At 37.0% G+C, this 22,491-nt stretch overlaps 1 protein-coding gene across 1 annotated transcript in view; it reads left to right on the plus strand.

Moving 5' to 3' along the window:
* The window catches only part of LOC112394249 (protein PTHB1), a gene marked incomplete at its 3' end in the record, with an annotated part of 222,556 nt that overhangs the window by 190,668 nt on the left and 9,397 nt on the right, over positions 1–22,491 (plus strand). Inside the window, exon 16 of the mRNA XM_024736986.1 lies at positions 17,658–17,753. Within this exon, the coding sequence (XP_024592754.1) occupies positions 17,658–17,753 (96 nt within the window). The remainder of the gene's footprint in view (positions 1–17,657; positions 17,754–22,491) is intronic.

Here is a 22,491-nt window from a genome sequence, read left to right on the forward strand (position 1 = left end):
ATTTATTATTCATCTTTATTGTAGGTTTTCAAATATATCCCTTTTCTAAGCATGTAAATATTTATTATTCGTCTTCATTGTAGGTTTTTGGAAAGGTACCTTTTAAAAGCATATTCTTATGCCCCTGAAAAGTAACCTCATAAGTGGGTGCTCTATGTGGTTGTGCTGTCTTCAGCAGCTGGAGGGGGCAATGTTCATTCTTTGCCTCCAGTGCTTTAGAAGGGGCTACGTGTATAAAGCTAGAATATCACAATGAACATTATTGGTAATTTGTGAAGGTGTGACTTTCTCCAGGTGTTGGTTTTTCTTTTTGAGTAGCTTAGAAAAGAGAGAGGCATTGATTGGATAAAACATCTTTAGTTGCCAGGGTTTCTAATGTGTCGCATCTATTACCTTTCTTGGTGATGAGGTGGAATTAAAAAAATAATCTGGGAATTAAATCGACCCTTTTAAATCCATCATTAAAAATCAGCACTGTTGACTGTAAGATGCATCTTCATCCTTGCATTAGTGGATGGATTTAGAATACAAGTATTTCCCACAAGGTTTAGAAATTTATGGTAAGTCAACTTTTGTGTTATTACCTACTTAAAGTGATTAAAATTTATTTTTCATTAATTTGAAGTGTTTTTAAAAGCTTTATTTATATATAACTCTGAAAGATCTCCAAGATGCTCTTTATTACAGTTAATCTATTTAGTTTGAATGAATTTGAATGAATGAGTGTGTGTGTGTGTGTGTGTGTGTGTGTGTGTGTGTGTGTGTGTGTGTAGTTAGCAAATAGTTTTGTACCTTTTGGTTTCTAATTCCCTTTCATTCCCTTTCTTCTTCGTCAATTTTCTTATAACAAATTTGGATTCTAAAAAAGGCAGAGAGGGGCTTGCTTGGTGGCACAGTGGTTGAGAGTCCGCCTGCCGATGCAGGGGACACGGGTTCGTGCCCCGGTCCGGGAAGATCCCACATGCTGCGGAGCGGCTGGGCCCGTGAGCCATGGCCGCTGAGCCTGTGCGTCCGGAGCCTGTGCTCTGCGGTGTGAGAGGCCACAACAGTGAGAGGCCCGTGTACCAAAAAAAGAAAAAAAAAAAAAGGCAGAGAGTCACTACCTTTATAACATCTTATGCAAACATACTAGTTCCTTGGTCTCCTATTCTATCCTGACAACATAGCTGGAAATTGTATGTTGTGCACCAAATTTATTGATGCCTTTGAAAAATGTTTAAGACTCTGGCTTCTGAGTGGTCAATCTTTACTGTAGATGACTGAAACCGATAGAGATTGAATAAGAATGTATGCTTTTGACCAGAGAGGGAAACTCTGTAAGCTATGGATTGGTTAAGAAGTACTAAGGAAAGCTTATAACTCATCTGTCCTGATTTTGGACTCAGTTGTTTTGATGTCATAGGTATCTTAGGCTCATTTGCTTCTTATTCACTTTAGAAATGGGACTCAATGACAAATTTTAAAAATTTCCCCTGAGTCAATTTATGTAATATAGTTTGTTCTTTTTTTGAGTTTCCAGATTTGTGTTCATATTAAACATGCTGGAATCCTGTAATTGTTTAAAAGAAGTACTCTTGCTACTTTTTCACTTTTCATGATACGTTTCACTCTTGCTATATATGATGTTAAAGTTGCTATTATAAGTTATTTTTTAATGGAAATAAAATTAATGATCTTCATAGAGAAGAAATAAAACTACTTTTAATCTACATCTCTTCCTATTTGTCTATTTCAGTTCTTTTTTTTTGTATATTTAAAAATAATTTTTCTTATTACAAAAGAAATGTGAAATTTAGGAATGAATAACCAAAAAGAAGAAAATGAAAGTTACTGGTAATTCTTACACCCAGCAATATCTACTTATATTTCATTACATTTCCCTACTCTTTTAAAAAATATTTTTTCTAAGCATTTCATCCCCCCAAAGAATATTACTTTGCATATTGTTGTGAGACACCTTTCTATATAATTAGATCTTTTATTTTATGATTTTAATGATCACATACTATTCTATCATAAATAATTTGGCCAGCATTATATTTTTCTATATTTATGTTGTTTTCAGTGTATTCATATTGTAAATATATTATAGCAATATTTCTCTAAATTTATTCTTTCTTTTTTTTTTTTTTTGTGGTATGCGGGCCTCTCACTGTTGTGGCCTCTCCCATTGCAGAGCACAGGCTCCGGACGTGCAGGCTCAGTGGCCATGGCTCACGGGCCCAGCTGCTCCGCGGCATGTGGGATCTTCCCGGACCGGGGCACGAACCCGTGTCCCCTGCATCGGCAGGCGGACTCTCAACCACTGTGCCACCAGGGAAGCCCTATTATTACTTCTTTGATGCCCTACTGTGCATTCTTGAGATAACTCTATCAACAGTGTTTGAATGGAGGTGTCTAGTGCCCCAAATACTGGCCAGTAGAGAATATTATAATTATAAAAAGCCTTAATATGCTTAATGGCTATATAGAAAATATTTATTTACATATATATAAAAATAATTATCTGGAGTGATTTTGGCTAAATGTGACTTAAGCAAGGTAATATGTATTTTTTATCTCAAATAAAGAGAGGTCCACAAGTGGGCAGTGGAAGCTGGTATAGTGGTTTGTGAATGTTACCAAAGACCCAGCTTTTTTCTTTCTTTGCAATGTGCATTCTCTAGTGTGTTGGCTTGTTCCATGGCAATAAGATAGCTACTTTGGCTTAAGTCATCATAAATGACTACAGGGCAGGAGGTAGGGGAAAGAGATAGCTATAGCAATGAATGTAACTTTTATCAGAAAGGCATGTTTCCATAAACTTCTTAGGAGATTTCTACTTAGGCCTCAGTAGCCAAAATACTGTCACATGGCCTCTTCTAGCAGTAAAGGGGGCTGAGAACTAATGTAGATGGGCTGGGGAAAAAGAGGCTGGGAATAGATGTTAAATTAGCTGACATTCAGTGTATGCCATGATACCAGTAATTTTACACAAAAATTTTACATAAATGTAATAACAGGGCTTCCCTGGTGGCGCAGTGGTTGAGAGTCCGCCTGCTGATGCAGGGGACGTGGGTTGGTGCCCTGGTCCAGGAGGATCCCACATGCCGCGGAGCGGCTGGGCCCGTGAGCCATGGCCACTGAGCCTGCACGTCCGGAGCCTGTGCTCCGCAACGGGAGAGGCCACAACAGTGAGAGGCCCGCGTACCGCAAAAAAAAAAAAAAAAGTAATAACAAATAGCCTGCTATTGTAGCAGCCTTTTATGGTACTCAGATATATGGCTATCTTTCCTTGTCAACGAATTTGTATTTTAATGTTTACATAATATTCTATTGTTTAGGGGTGCCATGTACATACCTTTTTTGTACTTCTCTGTTTCTCTTTGGAGAAATTCCTTGAAGATAAATGACTGAGTTAAAGGATATGCACATTTGAAAACTTTATTCAAATGCCAAAGTTACTTCCAGAATAACTGTATCAGGTTACAAGCCCAACATCAGGGTTTGTACCCAGGATAGCAGCTGGATTTAAAGCTTTTAAAATTTTTGACATGGTTAGGTGAAATATGACATCTCTTTTTAAAATTTGCATTTCTAAATTATTTGTTAGCATAGAAATTTTGTAATTGTTATTAACTACTTGTATTCTTTTAACATATAAGGTTTATATTTTTAGGTAGTAAAATTTATTTTAAAATTTAATTTTATAACTGCTTTACTTAGTTTCAAGTTTTCATGTTGTGCTTAGAACAATCTCTATTTTAAGGTTATAAAATATTAATTATATTTTCTTGTACATTTTAATACATTCTTTAATTCTGAAACACAGCTTCAGTATATTTTTTTGTTTTTATAAAAAACAACTTTATTGAAGTATAACTTATGTACACATGTATAAAGTATACAATTTGGTAAGTTTTGGTGTTTGTATATACCTTTGAAACCATCCCTGAAATCATGATGCTGAAAATATCCATCACCCCAAAGAGCTTCCTTGTGCCCCTTTGTGATCCATTTTTCCCCCATCCCCTGGCAACCACTGGTTTCCTTTCTGTCACTATAGATTAGTTTGTACTTTCTGAAGTTTTATAAAATAGAATTACTCAGTATGTGCTCTCTTTTGTCTGCCTTTTTTCATTCCCTTTTCAGATTATATGACTTACACATATTTTCTCCCAGTCTATGGCATGTCTTTTCATTCTTTTAACAGTGTCTTTGGAAGAGAAGTTCTTAATTTTGATAAAGCCCAATTTATCTGTTTTTTCTTTTATGGATCATGATTTTAATGTTATATCTGAGAAATTTTTGCCTTACTCAGGATTACAAAGTTTTTCTTGTACATGTTTTTCTAGAAGTTTTCTAGTTTTCTGTTTTATATTTAGGGCTCTTATCCATTTTGAGTTGATATTTATGTATGGTGTGAGATATGGATAAAATTCATATTTTTGCATATGAGTATCTAATGTTCCAGCACCACTTTTTTTGGCTTCACCACGCAGCTTGAGGGATCTTAGTTCCCCAACCAGGGATTGAACCCATGCCCCCTGCAGTGGAAGTGTGGAGTCCTAACCGCTGGACTGCCAGGGAATTCCCCCAAACTACTTTTGAAAAGACTTTTTTTTTCTACTGAATCACCTTTGCAAAGTTGTTGAAAATCATCTGAATGTATATCATAGGACTATATAAATAATCAGAATGTATATATATATTTCTGCTCAGTTTGTTCCATTGATCTATTTGTCTTTGCCCATCAATGTTGCTATATACCAGTAGCATAGTGTCTTAATTACTATATATAACTCTAGAAGTCAGGTAGCGAAATTTCTCCTACTTTATTCTTCTATTTTCAAAGTTGTCTTGGATATTCTAGATCATTTGCATTTTCACATGAATCTTAGAATCACCTTATCAATTTAAAAAATGCCTGAGATTTTGATTGGAATTGGGATTTCAACTGATCTAATTCTATAGATCAATTTGGAGAGAAACAACATCTTAACAATATTGAACATGGTAAAATTTGCTCCACTTATCCTAGTTTCTTAAGATGAAAGTAGAGACCTTCCTTTATTTCGGGCATATTTTATTTTTCTCACTAAGAGTTCGTAGTTTTCAATGTACAGGTCTTACAAATCTCTGTCAGATTTATCCCTAAAATATATTTTGATGTGATTGCAAATTGTAGTGTTTTATTTCAATTTCAAATTGTTCTTTCCTAGTACATAGAAATACAATTGGTTTTTGTATATTGATCTTGTATCACACAACATTGTTTCTACTAGCTTTTTTTTTGTAGATTTAATCAGATTTTCTACATAGATGATCATGTCATCTGTAAGTGAAAACAGTTTTACCTCTTCCTTGCCAGTCTGGAGATTCAGTTTCTTTATTTTTTGCTTGCTTTTTAACCTTGGCTAGAACCTCTGGGATGATGTTGAATAGTAAGGGTGAGAGCAGACATTCAGTCTTTCAGCATTAAATATGTTTTAGATGTAAGTATTTTGTAGGTGTCCTTTACCAGCTTGGGGAAGTTCCCTTTTATACCAGGTTTGCTATGAGTTTTATTAGGAATAGATATTTAATTTTTTAAATGCTTTTTCTATATCAATTGAGATATTTTATATCATTTTCTTCTTTAGTCTGTTAATAGGTGGGTTACATTGATTAATTTTTTAATGTTAGCCCTACTGTGCATTCTTGAGATAAATCATACTTTATCATGATGTATTTTCCTTTCAATAGACTGTGGGATTTAATTTGTTAAACTTTAGTTTATAATTTTTACATCTGTGTTTATAAGGGATATTGATCTGTAATTTTGCTTTTTTATAATTTTGTGTCATTAATGTGGAGTTTATGGAATGAATTGGAAAATATTTACCTCCCTTCAATTTTTTTGAACAGTGTGCAGAATTGGTATTATTTTTTGCTTAAATAGTTGGAAGAATTCACTAGGGAAGTTTTCCAGACATAGAGTTTTCTGTATGGGATAGCTTTTAAACTACAAATTCAGTTTCTTCAAAAGATATAGACCTCTTGAGGTTATCTATTTCTTATTGAGTGAACTTTGTTAGTTTCTGTCTTTCAAGAAATATGTACATTTCATCTGAGTTGTTGAATTTATTGGCATAAGGTTGTTCATAATATTTTCTGATCCTTTTAATATCTGTAGAATCTGTAGTGATGACAACTCACTCATTACTGATACTGCTAATTTGTGTTTTCTCTCTTTTTTGTTCCTGATCTGTTGACTAGAGGTTTATCCATTTTATCTCGTTTTGAAAATCCAGCTTTTGGTTTCATTCATTTCCTCTTTTTATTTTTTGTTTTCTATTCCATTTCATTTCTCTCATATTCCTTTCTTCTGCTTACTTTGGGTTTAATTTTCTTTTCTTGGTTAGTTGGTTAATGCTATAAAATTTTCTCTAACTATTGCTTTAGCTGCATCCTACAAATTACGAAATGTTGTGTTTTTAATTTTCATTCAGTATAAAACAGTTTTAAATTCCCCTTTTGATTTCTTTTTTGACCCTAGTGTTATTTAGAAGTATGGTATGTAGTTTCCAAATTCTTGGGGATTTTCCGTACAACTTTTGTTATTGATTTGGAATTCCGTTTCACTGTGGTAGGAAAACATACTTTGTATGCCTCGAATCCTTTTAAATTTATTGAAACTTATTTAATGGCCCCAACATAGGACTGTTTTTATAAATGTTCCACATGCATTGGAAAATAATGGATTTTCTTCTGTTGTAGGGTGGGATCTTATGTAAATGTCAGTTAAGGCAAGTTTTCTGATAATGTTTTTAATCTTCTATATCCTTACTGATTTTCTGTCTACATGTGTCAATTATTGAGAGTAGTTTGTTGAAGTCTTCAACTATAATTTGTCTATTTCTTTTCTTTTTTTTGCAGATCTGAAGTTTTTGCTTCATACATTTTAAAGCTCTGTTTTAGGCACATGAAAGTTTAGGTGTATAATGTTCTCTTGATTATTATGAAATAGTCTCGGTCTTTCTTAATATTCTTTGCTCTAAAATCTACTTTTATGATATTAATGTAGCTATTCCAACTTTCTTTTGCCTAGTGTTACAGTGATATATATGTATATTTCCTTTTTTTACTTTTAAGATGTTTACATCTTTATATTTAAAGTAGCTTTCTTATAGGTAGCATACAGTTGAGTCTTGGCTTTTTTAATGCAATACAATATTATCTGTCTTTTAATTGGGGTGTTTAGACCTTTTTTTTAATATAAATTTATTTACTTATTTTTGGCTGCATTGGGTCTTCATTGCTGTGCACGGGCTTTCTCTAGTTGTGGCAAGCGGGGGCTACTCTTCATTGCAGTGTGCGAGCTTCTCATTGTGGTGGCGTCTCTTGTTGTGGAGCATGGGCTCTAGGCACACGGGCTTCAGTAGCTGTGGCACGTGGGCTCAGTAGTTGTGGCTCTCAGGCTCTAGCGCACAGGCTCGGTAGTTGTGGCTCATGGGCTTAGTTGCTCCGTGGCATGTGCGATCTTCCCAGACCAGGGCTCGAACCTGTGTCCCCTGCATTGGCAGGCGGACTCTTAACCACTGTGCCACCAGGGAAGTCCCTAGACCATTTATTTTTAATGTGATTATTGATATGGTTGGCTTTAAATCTACCATCTTGCTCTTTGTTTTCTATTTGCCTCATCGGTTTTTTTTTTCTGCATTCTTTTTTTTTTAAAGATTTTTTTTTTTGATGTGGACCATTTTAAAAGTCTTTATTGAATTTGTTACAATATTGCTTCTGTTTTTTTTTTATGTTTTGGTTTATTGGTCACGAGGCTTGTGGGATCTTAGCTCCCCGACCAGGGATCAAACCCGCACCCCCTTCATTGGAAGGCGAAGTCTTTTTTTTTTTAAACATCTTTATTTGAGTATAATTGCTTTACAATGGTGTGTTAGTTTCTGCTTTATAACAAATGAATGAGTTATACATATACATATGTCCCCATATTTCTTCCCTCTTTCATCTCCCTCCCTCCCACCCTCCCTGTCCCACCCCTCTAGGTGGTCACAAAGCACTGAGCTGATCTCCCTGTGCTATGTGGCTGCTTCCCACTAGCTATCTATTTTACGTTTGGTAGTGTATATATGTCCATGACACTCTCTCACTTTATCCCAGCGTACCCTTCCCCCTCCCCATATCCTCCAGTCCATCCTCTAGTAGGTCTGCATCTTTATTCCCGTCTTGCCCCTAGGAAGGCGAAGTCAACCACTGGACCGCCAGGGAAGTCCCCTCCTGCATTCTTTTGAATTGAGTATGTTTTATGATTCCATTTTATCTCCTTTGTTGTCTTACTCACTATACCACCTAGTGTTAATTTAGTTGCTTCTTTGAAGTTTATGGCAGTGTTTCTCAACCTTTCTTTTATTATTTTCTCCACAAGACTTTTTAGAATCTTTTTCTTAATCAGCCCCTCCACACAGTTTTAGTACCACAGATAATCCTGTATATCTGTTCATATTCTATATGAATATCTGTTTTTATAGATAAAATGAGTAAGATTTTTCTGAACCCTATAAAATTTTTTTTAACGTCTTTATTGGAGTGTATTTGCTTTACAATGGATGAACCCTATAAATTGATTTTTGCCCCTTTGGAAGCAATATTTCCCTGTCAAAAATGCACAGATGCATAACACTGTATACATCTTTAACTTATCACAGTCTATCTTTAGGTGATAGTATAATGCCTCAAACATACTATAAGACTCGTACAATAGTATACTTCCATTTCTCCCTTCCCAGCCTTTGTGCTATTGTTGTTTTATATCTACATATATTATAAACCTTGTAATACATTGTTATGAATTTTGCTTTTAACAGTGATTATCTTTTTTAGAATTTTTTTATATTGGAGTATAGTTGATTAACAATGTTCTGTTAGTTTCAGGTGTACAGCAGAATAATTCAGTTATACATGTACAGTGATTCTCCTTTTAAGAGATATTAATTATTAAGACAATGATCTTATATATTTACTCATGGAGTTACCTTTTCCACTGCTCTTCATTCCTTTGTGTAGAACCAGGTTCCATCTGGTATCATTTTCCTTTTTCTTGAAGTACTTTGTTAACATTTCTTTTACTGGAGAAATACTACTGATGAATTTTTTCAGCTTTTGTAGGTCTGAAAATGTATTTTTTCACCATTTTCTTGAAAGTGATTTTCACTAGGTAAAGATTGTAGGTTGACAATGTTTTTCTTTCAATATTGTAAAGATATTACTCCCTTGTTTTCTGGCATCGCATTAAGACATAAGCTGTACCTCTATATGTAATATGTCTTTTCTCTCAGGCTGTTTTTAAGATTTCTTCCTTTAAGAAATTCATCTTTGTTGTACCTTGGTATAGTTTTTTTGGTTTTGTTGTATTTTTATTTTGCTTGTGCTTGGTGTTTGTTAAGATATATATTTTAACATCTTTATTGGAGTATACTTGCTTTACAATGGTGTGCCAGCTTCTGCTTTATAACAAAGTGAATCAGCTATATATATACATATATCACCATGTCTCCTGCCTCTTGTGTCTCCCTCCCACCCTCCCTATCCCACCCCTGTAGGTGGTCACAAAGCACCGAGCTTATCTCTCTGTGCTATGCAACGGCTTCCCACTAGCTATGTATTTGGTAGTATATATAAGTCCATCCCACTCTCTCACTTCATTCCAGCTTACCCTTCCTCCTCCCTGTGTCCTGAAGTCCATTCTCTACATCTGCTTCTTTATTCCTTTCCTGCCCATAGGTTCTTCAGAACCTTTTTTTTTAAATTCCATATATGTGTGTTAGCATATGATATTAGTTTTTCTCTTTCTGACTTACTTAATCCTGTATGACAGACTCTACATCCACCTCACTACAAATAACTCAATTTCATTTCTTTTTATGGCTGAGTAATATTCCATTGTATATATGTGCCACATCTTCTTTATCCATTCATCTGTTGATGGACACTTAGGTTGCTTCCATGTCCTAGCTATTGTAAATAGAGCTGCAATGAACATTGTGGTACATGACTCTTTGAATTATGGTTTTCTCAGGGTATATGCCCAGGAATGGGATTGCTGGGTGGTATAGTAGTTCTATTTTTTAGTTTTTTAAGGAAACTTCATACTGTTCTCCATAGTGGGTGTATCAATTTACATTCCCAACAACAGTGCAAGATGGTTGGTTCCCTTTTCTCTACACCCTCTCCAGCATTTATTGTTTGTAGACATTTTGGTGATGGCCATTCTGACTGGTGTGAGGTGATACCTCTTTGTAGTTTTGACTTGCATTGCTCCAGTGATTAATGATGTTAAGCAATCTTTCATGTGTTTGTTGGCAATCTGTATATCTTCCATGGAGAAATGTCTATTTAGGTCTTCTGCCCATTTTTGGATTGGGTTGTTTATTTTTTTGATATTGAGCGATATGAGCTGCTTGTAAATTTTGGAGATTAATCCTTTGTCAGTTGCTTCATTTGCAAATATTTTCTCCCAATCTGAGGGTTGTCTTTTCATCCTGTTTATGGTTTCCTTTGCTGCGGGAAACCTTTTAACTTTCATTAGGTCCCATTTGTGTATTTTTGTTTTTATTTCCATTCCTCTAGGAGGTGGGTCAAAAAGGATCTTGCTGTGATTGATGTCATAGAGTGTTCTGCCTATGTTTTCCTCTAATAGTTTTATAGTGTCTGGCCTTACATTTGGGTCTTTAATCCATTTTGAGTTTATTTTTGTGTATAGTGTTTGGGAGTGTTCTAATTTCATTCTTTTAAATGTAGCCGTCCAGTTTTCCCAGCACCACTTATTGATGAGGCTGTCTTTTCTCCATTGTATATTCTTGCCTCCTTTATCAAAAATAAGGTGACTATATGTGCGTGGGTTTATCTCTGGGCTTTCTATTCTGTCCATTGATCTATATTTCGGATTTTGTACAGTACCATACTGTCTTGATTACTGTAGCTTTGTAGTATAGTCTGAAGTCAGGGAACTTGATTCCTCCAGCTCCGTTTTTCTTTCTTAAGATTGCTTTGGTTATTTGGGGTCTTTTGTGTTTCCATACAAATTGTGAACTTTTTTGTTCTAGTTCTGTGAGTAATGGCATTGGTAGTTTGATAGGGATTGCATTGAATCTGTAGATTCCTTTGGGTAGTGTAGTCATTTTCTCAATGTTGATTCTTCCAATCCAAGAACATGGTTTATCTCTCCATCTGTTTGTATCATCTTTAATTTCTTTCATCAGTGTCTTAGAGTTTTCTGCATACAGGTCTTTTGTCTCCTTAGGTAGGTTTATTCCTAGGTGTTTTATTCTTTATGTTGCAGTGGTAAATGGGAGTGCTTCCTTCATTTCTCTTTCAGATTTTTCATCATTAATGTATAGGAATGCAAGAGATTTCTGTGCATTAATTTTGTATCCTGCTACTTTACCAGATTCATTGATTAGCTCTAGTAGTTTTCTTTAGGATTCTCTATGTATAGTGTCATGTCATCTGCAAACAGTGACAGTCTTACTTCTTCTTTTCCGATTTGGATTCCTTTTATTTCTTTTTCCTCTCTAATTGCTGGGCTAAAACTTCCAAAAGTGTGTTTAATAATAGTGGTGAGAGTGGGGAACCCTGTCTTGTTCCTGATCTTAGTGGAAATGGGTTCAGTTTTTCACCATTGAGAATGATGTTGGCTGTTGGTTTGTCATATATGGCCTTTATTATGTTGAGGTAAGTTCCCTCTATGCCTACTTTCTGGAGAGTTTTTATCATAAATCGGTGTTGAATTTTGTCAAAAGCTTTTTCTGCATCTATAGAGATGATCATACAGTTTTTTTCCTCCAATTTGTTCGTATGGTGCATCACATAGATTGATTTGTGTATATTGAAGAATCCTTGCATTCCTGGGATAAACCCCAATTCATCATGGTGTATGATGCTTTTAATGTGCTGTTGGATTCTGTTTGCTAGTATTTTGTTGAGAATTTTTGCATCTATGTTCATCAGTGTATTGGCCTGTAATTTTCTTTCTTTGTGACATCTTTTTCTGGTTTTGGTATCAGGGTGATGGTGGTTTCATAGAATGAGTTTGGGAGTGATTCTCCCTCTGCTATGTTTTGGAAGAGTTTGAGATGGATAGGTGTTAGCTCTTCTCTAAATGTTTGATAGAATTCGTCTGTGAGGCCATCTGGTTCTGGGCTTTTGTTTGTCGGAATATTTTTAATCACAGTTTCAATTTCAGTGCTTGTGATTGGTCTGTTTATATTTTCTATTTCTACCTAGTTCAGTCTTGGATGGTTATGCTTTTCTAAGAATTTGTCTGTTTCTTCCAGGTTGTCCATTTTATTGGCATATAGTTGCTCTTAGTAAGCTCTCATGATCCTTTGTATTTCTGCAGTGTCAGCTGTTACTTCTCCTTTTTCATTTCTAATTCTATTGATTTGAGTCTTCTCCCTTATTTTCTTGATGAGTCTGGCTAATGGCTTATTAATTTTGTTTATCTTCTCAAAGAACCAGCTTTTAGTTTTATTGACTTTTGCTATCATTTCCTTCATTTGTTTTTCATTTATTTCTGATCTGATCTTTATGATTTCTTTCCTTCTGCTAACTTGGTGTGTTTTTTGTTGTTTCTCTAATTGCTTTAGGTGTAAGGTTAGGTTGTTGATTTGAGATGATTCTTGTTTCTTGGGGTAGGATTGTATTGCTATAAACTTCCCTCTCAGAACTGCTTTTGTTGCATCCCATAGATTTTGGGTCATCGTGTTTTCATTGTCATTTGCTTCTAGGTATTTTTTGATTTCCTGTTTAATTTCTTCAGTGATCACTTCATTATTAAGTAGTGTATTGTTTAGCCACCACGTTTTTGTATTTTTTATGGATTTTTTTTCCTGTAATTGATATCTAGTCTCATAGTGTTGTGGTCAGAAAAGATACTTGATGTGATTTCAATTTTCTTAAATTTACCAAGGCTTGATTTGTTACCCAAGATATGATCTATCTGAAGAATATTCTGTTCGCACTTGAGAAGAAAGTGTATTCTGTTGTTTTTGGATGGAATGTGCTATAAATATCAATGAATCCCATCATATTTAATGTATTATTTAAAGGTTGTGTTTCCTTATTTATTTTCATTTTGGGTGATCTGTCCGTTTGTGAAAGTGGGGTGTTAAAATCCCCTACAGTGATTGTGTTGCTGTCAATTTCCCCTTTTATGGCTGTTAGCTTTTGCCTTATGTGTTGAGGTGCTCCTATGTTGGGTGCATAAATATTTACAATTGTTATATCTTCTTCTTGGATTATCCCTTGATCATTAGGTAGTGGCCTTCTTTGTCTCTTGTAATAGTCTTTATTTTAAAGTCTCTTTTGTCTGATATGATATGAGTATTGCTACTCCAGCTTTCTTTTGATTTCCATTTGCATGGAATATCTTTTTCCATCCCCTCACTTTCAGTCTGTATATGTCCCTAGGTCTGAAGAGGGTCTCTTGTAGACAGCATATATATGGGTCTTGTTTTTGTATCCATTCAGCCAGTCTATGTCTTTTGATTGGAGTATTTAATCCATTTACATTTAAGGTAATTTTCAATATGTTTTTTCCTATTACCGTTTTCTTAATTGTTTTGGATTTGTTATTATAGGTCTTTTCCTTCTCTTGTGCTTCTTGCCTAGAGAAGTTCCTTTAGTGTTTGTTGTAAAGCTGGTTTGGTGGTGCTGAGTTCTCTTAGCTTTTGCTTCTGAGGCTGCTGGGAGAGATTTCCCTTTCTCTTCTTCCTTCGTACAGCTCCTGGGGTTCTGCTTTGGATTTGGCCCTGCCTCTGTGTGTTGGTCACCTGAGGGGGTCTGTTCCTCCCTCAGACAGGACGGGGTTGAAGTAGCAGCTGATTAGGGGGCTCTGGCTCACTCAGGTCAGGGATAGGGAAGGATACGGAATGCTTGGTGAGCCTGTGCTGGCAGAGGCTGGCATGACGTTGCACCAGCCTGAGGCACACCATGTGTTCTCCCGGGGAAGTTGTCCCTGAATCATCGGAGCCTGGCAGTGGTGGACTGCACAGGCTCCCAGGAGGAGAGGTGTAGATAGTGACCTGTGCTTGTACACAGGCTTCTTGGTGGCTGCATTAGCACTCTTAGTGTTTCATGCCGGTCTCTGGGGTCCACACTGATAGCTGCAGCTTCTGCCCCATCACCGGAGCTCGTTTAGGTGGTGCTATGAATCCCCTCTCCTCGCATACCCTGAAACAGTGGTCTCTTGCATTTTAGGCAGGTCCATACTTTTTCCTGGACTCCCTCCTGGCTAGGTGTGGCGCACTATCCCCCTTCAGGCTGTGTTCACACAGCCAACCCCAGTCCTCTCCCTGGGATCTGACCTCCGAAGAAGCCGGAGCCTCAGCTCCCAGCCCCCACCTGTCCCGGCCAGCAGGTGAGCACACAAGCCTCTTGGGCTGGTGAGTGCTGGTGGGCACTGATCCTCTGTTGGGAATCTCTCTGCTTTGCCCTCTGCACTCCTGTTGCTGCATTCTCCTCCCTGGCTCCAAAGCTTCCCCCTGCCACCTCCGGTCTCCATCAGCGAAGGGGCTACCTAGTGTGTGGAAACGTTTCCTCCTTCACAGCTCCCTCCCAGAGGTGCAGGTCCCGTCCCTATTCTTTTGTCTCTGTTTCTTCTTTTTCCCTACCCAGGTATGTGGGGAGTTCCTTGCCTTTTGGGAAGTCTGAGGTCTTCTGCCAGCATTCAGTAGGTGTTCTGTAGGAGTTGTTCCACATGTGGGTGTATTTCTGATGTATTTGTGGGGAGGAAGGTGATCTCCACGTCTTACTCCTCTGCCATCTTGAAGGTCTTCCTCTGTTAAGATATTTTTATCTATGGGTTATAATTTTTATCCAATTTGGAAATATTTTGGCTATTATTTTTTCAAATATTTTTTTCTGTCTCCACTCCTTTATTCATCTTTATTTTAAGGACTCAAATTATATGTATATTTCTCACTTGGGGTTGTCCCAGAGCTCAATGATGCTGTTTTTGTTTTTTCAATCTTTTTTCTCTTTGTGCTTTTTTTGGGGGTAGTTTCTACTGCTATACATTCAAGTTATTTCTTTTTTCAGTGTGTAATGTGTTCATAATCCCACCCAGTGTATTTTTTTTATCTCAGACATTGTAATTGTCATCTCTCAAGGTTTGATTTGGGTCTTTCTCTTTTTAAAAAAGTTTTTCCATGTCTTTATTTAATATAGCTCCTTTGAATATTTATAATAATATAATAATTGTTTTAATGCCTTTGTCTACTAATTCTATTGTCTGTGTCATTTCTGAGTTAGTTTTGATTGATTTTTCTCCTTGTTAATGGTTGTAATTTCTTTTCTCTTTCTGTGTCCTGTAATTTTTGACTGAAGGGTAGAATTCCTGAATTTTATCGAATTGTGTGTTGAGTATTTTAATTTTCCTCTAAATATTCTTGAGGGTTTTTTTTTTCTGGGACACATTTTAGTTACTTGAAAAAGTTTGATCCTTTTTAGTGTTGTTTTGAAGCTTTGTTAGGTGGGATGGGAGCAACATTTATTCTAGTGTGAACTTTACCTGCTGCTGAAACCAAACTCTTCCATGTGTTCTACCTGATACCTAGTGAATTTTGATGGTCTCTATTATGGCCAGTGAGAACGAGGATTATCTCTGGCCCTGTCTGGGCTTGTGGATTATTTCCTGTAATCTTTTTGACTGTTTTTTTTTTTTTTCCTCCCCAACCTCAGGTAGTTTCCTCATAGGCATGCATCCATTAGTATTCTACTGAGTACTCAAATGGGACTCTGCAGATCTCTGGAGTTCTTTCTCTGTTGCTCTATATGCTCTCTGCCTTGAGAACGTTTGCCACTTTGGCCTTCCCAGATTCCCAACTCTATCTCTTGAACTCGGGGAGAATGCTGGGTTGCTCCTGGGCTCCCCTCCCGTTTTGTGGCTTCGAAATTTCTCTAGGTGGTTAGCTGGTGCAAACATAGGGCTCACTTTGTTTCTTTTTTGTCAAAGATCCCTATTGTTCATTTGCTAATTTCCAATGTCTTAAAAAATGGTTCATATATTTTATTCCATTTTTTTAGTTTTTTGAGATGGGAGGGTAAATTTGGCCCCAGTTTTTCCATCTGGGCACAGAGTGAAAGTCTCCAGTGTTATAATTTTTATTTTATTTTTTTTTTTTGAGTCAGCAGTCAAGTATGTTTCACTTGTAATTTTTTGATATGAATTTTTTTTTATATCTCCTCTTCTATAGGCTGTCTCTTTTTTTTTTTTTTTTTTGCGGTATGTAGGCCTCTCACTATTGTGGCCTCTCCTGCTGCGGAGCACAGCCTCCAGACGCGCAGGCCCAGTGGCCACGGCTCACGGGCCCAGCCGCTCCGCGGCATGTGGGATCCTCCCGGACCGGGGCACGAACCCGCGTCCCCTGCATCGGCAGGCGGACTCTCAACCACTGTGCCACCAGGGAGGCCCCCATGGCTCTTTTTTTTTTTTTTTTGCGGTATGTAGGCCTCTCACTATTGTGGCCTCTCCTGCTGCGGAGCACAGCCTCCAGACGCGCAGGCCCAGTGGCCACGGCTCACGGGCCCAGCCGCTCCGCGGCATGTGGGATCCTCCCGGACCGGGGCACGAACCCGCGTCCCCTGCATCGGCAGGCGGACTCTCAACCACTGCGCCACCAGGGAAGCCCCCCATGGCTCTTTTTAATTTGCAGTTTATTTGTTAAAGAGTACAAATTATTTTTCCTGTGAGTTTCCCATACTCTGAATTTTGCTGATTACATCCCTGTGATTTTGTTTAATATTTTCTCTGTCTTGTTCCCTATAAATTGATAGTTGCATCTAGTGCTAATAGAGTTAGGATTGATTATTTTGGCCATACTACTGCAAGAATAGTGGTATATACTTTAAGCAGTGGGTACATTATATCTGTTTGTCTCCTTTTTTGTGATTGTAACAGCTATTGATAGTCAATGCTAAGATCCATTAATTCATTGGAAGTTGAAAAATGGTGGTATTCTATTCTTTCAAGCTTTCTACAATTTTTAGCTGGAATATTTCCACACAGAGAATGTTTCCCTTATTTACCACTGTTTATGTGGTACAATTTGGTAGGATCATCAGGATAAACGCTTGGTTCTTTGTCTTTATTATTGATTTTTAAAATAATGAGTTGATTCTTTAGGATCCTTCAATAGTGAGCATTTGGGTTTTTTGTTTTATTTTTAGTGTCAGTATGAACCCATGCCTTTAAATATATTTGATGTATTTTACTTCATCGAAGTTATTATTATTTTGATACTCAAGTATTTTCATCTCTGGCCAGTGGTAGTCTCTTTAAGTTGGCTCTTACGTCCTTTTCATACAAGTCTGCTGGTCACTGATAGTTTCCTTGCTTTCTGGTGTGACAGGCATTCTAAGTTCATCTTGTACATTTCCTGCCTCAGACCTAGAATGAACTAGTAGAAGAAAGAAAATTAAGTGATTTCAGCATGTTCTTCTGAGGCAGTAATTTTAGCATTTGGAAGCAACTGTGGAGATTAGTTAATATATTGTAGTCTACACACGGACCTTAAACATGACTAGTGACATAAAAAATACTCATTGTCGACTAAGCTTCCTATTTTAAACATTAAGTGTTTTGCCTTCTGATTATGTAAGGTGATTTTTAATTTTTTTTGTAGGCTTTGCCAATCAGTCAGAAGATGATCAGGTGAATGTAATGGGTTTTCGCTTCTTAGGAGGTTCCCGAGTTACTCTTCTTGCTTCCAAAACCTCTCGTAAGTAAAGCCATGGTATTATTGCTTTTGAAAACTTCTATTAAGAACAGTGCATCACAGATCATTGCCACATCAAAGATTTCTGCAAGGGTGATGTTAGATATTGAAAACTAAGAGCCATTATATTAGTTATGAAGATAGAATCCTGTTTTATTAGTGATACTTAACTTTGGTTTTGGGGATGAGGAGAGTTTGATAGAGGAATTTAAAGAACTGAAAAATGTTTTTGAGATAGGTATATGGTGAACTAGGTTTTAGGAGTTACTAGAAACTGGAGTTAATTTTTTTGGGGTATGTGTATATTCTTATATCCTCCTTTTGGACACTTGCAAAGATGAAAGTGAAAGTGAATAACTTTTGCTGAGATTAATCTCAGTAGAATGAAAAGTAGTAATTGTATAGTCAAGTTTGAATTTCATACTTAAATATGCTTTATTGATTTGTTTGCTTCATATGAGAATAATGGTTGAAACTACTCAATGTAAAACTGACTTCTGATGTATGTAGATAATGAAGCTACTAAACTCACTGAGTTTTATATACCTTCTTGGAAATAAATTAAAATATTAAGAAAGGAAGTGTTTAACAAATTTTAGGTACACTAAGGGTATTAGGGGAAATGAATGTGTGTATATGTATATATATATATATATATATATATATATATAAGTCTGAGTACACTCCAATTTTTAAAATCTCTGCCATTTGTACAGTGGGTTTCATCTTCTATCAATACTTTATGGATTTGCAGTTTTAGTTGGTTATTTCTTTTATAATTAGAAAATATAGTAAAATAAGGATATGTTCTTTTTGAAAAATGAAGATGTTAACAGGGGAACATATATACATCCTTATTTTAGAAACTATAATGAAGTTTCTGTGGTTAAAATCATAACAGCTTCTGGAATGTGTAGGTTGGTGGCTAGTGAAATAGATTTGGAAACAACTAAAAATTAAAGAATAAGATACACAAATTAAAGACATTTCTGAGAAGAATGAGAGAATTCTGTACTTTTCGTGGTCTTTGTGATTGGTCATGATTGTAGTCTTCTTTACATTGGCACCATTTTGCTTTGATTAATTTTAATCTTCAGTTGGATGATGGAATCATTTTTGTACATTTCTCTTTGTTAAAGTGCTCTCTTTAGTCATACTAAAAAATTGTTGCCAACATTTCTTTGGGAAATTATACACATCTGTTTGATTTCAGTTGATGATGCTGTATGATGAATCTGCAATTGAGACGATATAAAAAAGGCAAAAATTTATTTGTGCAAATGAGGGTATTTATGTCCTAATGCATTATATTTATTCATTTTTAGATAAAGTAACTCTTAGAACATTGCTGTTGCCCATAGTTACTTTATCATTCTCTAAATTTCACCAAATATCCATGTATATAACTGATTTATTCACATTCATCTTAATACATGGTAATGAATGCCTTGACACAGCTACAGTGTGGGCAGACAGCCTAAATAATGGAATTGGACAGGAACTATTACATAAAGAATCAAATGAACTGTGTAAACTGAAACATGAAGTGTAGCCATTACAATTTCCTGATGGTTATTTTGGCCTCAGTGATGTCCAGAATTCTACCTAGGGAATGTCCTTGGAGATGAAGGGAGATAGATATGAAGAAAATACAATGGGATGGAGTCAAGATCATGGAGTAGGAGGACACGGAGTTTGTGTCTCCTCACAAGTAGGGCACCTACCAGGCACTGGTAGGGGACCACAGACACCTAAGGAGATGGGAGGAACTCCTGAGCAACTGGGTAGGATGTGGGGGTGGGGAGGGAGCGTAGGGAGAGGTGGAGGCAGTTTGGAACCAGTGCCCCTGAGGGGTGGCTGAGGGAGGGGAGGTGCTCGCATGCCTGGAGTGGGTCCACTCATGGTGAGGTGAGCAGCGGGGATGGGGAAGAGACCCTTGGGGGACTGGAGTGAACACAGCCAACGTTTCCCCTGCCCACTTGGGCTCTGGGGAGTCTGCTGAGGTCCCAGGCCTGATCCTCTGCCCTCTGAGGCCCCCTCCAGCTGTGTGAGTCCTGAGGGCATGGGAGGGAGGGAGAGGGAGAGGGGAGAGGAAAAGTGGAGGCCAGATGGGATTGGTGGCCCTGGGAGGGGGGCGTGGCTGGGGGAGGGGAGGGGTTCCCACGCTCGGGAGTGTCCCACTATAGTGAGGGGAATTTTTTTTTTCATGTTTATTTATTTTGGCTGCACTGGGCCTTAGTTGTGGCACACTGGATCTTCATTGCAACATGTTTATTTGTAGCATGCATGTGGGATGTAGTTCTCCAACGAGGAATCGAACCCTGGCCCCCTGCATTGGGAGCGTGGAGTCTTAACCACTGGGCCACCAGCGAAGTCCCTATGGTTCTGTTTTACCTTGTTGTTGTTGTTGCATTTATATCTTTATATTTTCTAAAAATTTTTTATTTTTCTAATTTTACTTTATTTTTTATTCTTTGTTATTGTACTGCTCCTTTTTTTTTTTTTTGCTGCACCATGTGGCTTGCAGGATCTTGATTCCCAGGCTGAGGGGGCAGGCCTGAGCTCCTGTGGTGAGAGAGCTCTGTCCAAACTGCTGGACTAACAGAGAACCTCAGATACCAGGGAATATTAATTGGAGTGAGGTCTCCCAGAGGTCCTCATCTCGGCACCAAGACCCGGCTCTACCCAACTGCCTGCAAACTCCAGTTCTGTTTGCCTTAGGCCAAACGACCAGTAAGACATGAACACAGCCCCACCCATCAAAAAAAAAGACATGACAAACAAATATGTTACAGACAAAGGAGCAAGGTAAAAACCTACAAGACCAAATAAATGAAGAGGAAATAGGCAAACTACCTGAAAAAGAATTCAGAGTAATGATAGTAAAGATGATCCAAAATCTAGGAAATAGGATGGAGGCACAGATTGAGAAAATACAAGAAATGTTTAACAAAGACCTAGAAGAACTAAAGAACAAACAAACAATGATGAACAACACAATATCTGAAATGAAAAATACAGTAGAAGGAATCAATAGCAGAATTACTGAGGCAGAAGAACAAATAAGTGAGCTGGAAGATAGGATGGTGGAAATAACTGCTGAGGAGCAGAATAAAGAAAAAAAGAATGAAAAAAATTGAGGACAGTCTCAGAGACCTCTGGGACAACATTAAACACACCAACATTCAAATTATAGGGGTTGCAGAAGAAGAAGAGAAAGAGTCTTAGAAAATATTTGAAGAGGTTATAATTGAAAACTTTCCTAACATGGGAAAGGAAATAGCCACCCAAGTCCAGGAAGTGCAGAGAGTCCCATACAGGATAAACCCTAGGAGAAACACACCCAGACACGTATTAATCAAACTAACAAAAATTAAATTCAAAGAAGAATATTAAAAGCAGCAAGGGAAAAGCAACAAATAACAAACAAGGGAATCCCCTTAAGGTTATCAGCTGATTTTTCAGTAGAAACTCTGCAGCCCAGAAGGGAGTGGCATGATGTATTTAAAGTGATGAAAGGGGAAAACCTACAACCAAGATTACTCTACCCAGCAAAGATCTCACTCAGATTCGATGGAGAAATCAAAAGCTTTATAGACAAGCAAAAGCTAAGAGAATTCAGCACCACCAAACCAGCTTTACAACAAATGCTAAAGGACCTTCTCTAGGTGGGAAACACAGAGAAGAAAAAGACCCACAAAAACAAACCCAAAACGATTAAGAAAATGGTAATTGGAGCAGACATAGCAATAATTACCTTGAATGTAAATGGATTAAATGCTCCAACCAAGACACAGACTGGCTGAATGGATACAAAAACAAGACCCATATATATGCTGTCTATAAGATACCCACTTCAGACCTAGGGACACATACAGACTGAAAGTGAGGGGATGGAAAAAGATATTCTATGCAGATGGAAAACACAAGAAAGCTGGAGTAACAATACTCATATCAGATAAAATAGGCTTTAAAATAAAGACTATTATAAGAGATAAGAAAGGACACTATATAATGATCAAGGGATCAATCCAAGGAGAAAACATAACAATTATAAATATTTATACACCCAACATAGGAGCACCTCAATACAAAAGGCAAATGCTAGTAGCCTTTAAAGGGAAAATCGACAGTAACACAATAATAGTGGGGGCCTTTAACACCCCACTTACCCCCAAAGACAGATCATCCAGACAGAAAATAAATAAGGAAACACAAGCTTTAAATGATACATTAAACAAGATGGACTTAATTGATAACAAGAAAATTGAAATCGTATCAAGTATCTTTTCCAACCACAATACTATGAGACTAGATACCAATCACAGGAAAAAGTCTGTAAAAAATACAAGCAAATGGAGGCTAAACAATATGCTACTAAATAACCAGAGATCACTGAAGAAATCAAAGAGGAAATCAGAAAATACCTAGAAACAAATGACAGTGAAAACACGACAACCCAAAACCTATGGGTTGCAGCAACAGCAGTTCTAAGAGGGAAGTTTATAGCAAAACAATCCTACCTCAAGAAACAAGAAACATCTCAAATAATCAACCTAACCTTACACCTAAAGCAATTAGAGAAAGAAGAGCAAAAATACCCCAAAGTTAGCAGAAGGAAAGAAATCATAAAAATCAGATCAGAAATAAATGAAAGAGGAATGAAGGAAATGATAGCAAAGATGAATAAAACTAAAAGTTAGTTCTTTGAGAAGATAAACAAAATGATAAGCCATTAGCC

The sequence above is a fragment of the Neophocaena asiaeorientalis genome, unplaced genomic scaffold (assembly GCF_003031525.2).
Source record: "Neophocaena asiaeorientalis asiaeorientalis breed wild unplaced genomic scaffold, Neophocaena_asiaeorientalis_V1.1 scaffold612, whole genome shotgun sequence".
Lineage (NCBI taxonomy): Eukaryota > Metazoa > Chordata > Mammalia > Artiodactyla > Phocoenidae > Neophocaena > Neophocaena asiaeorientalis.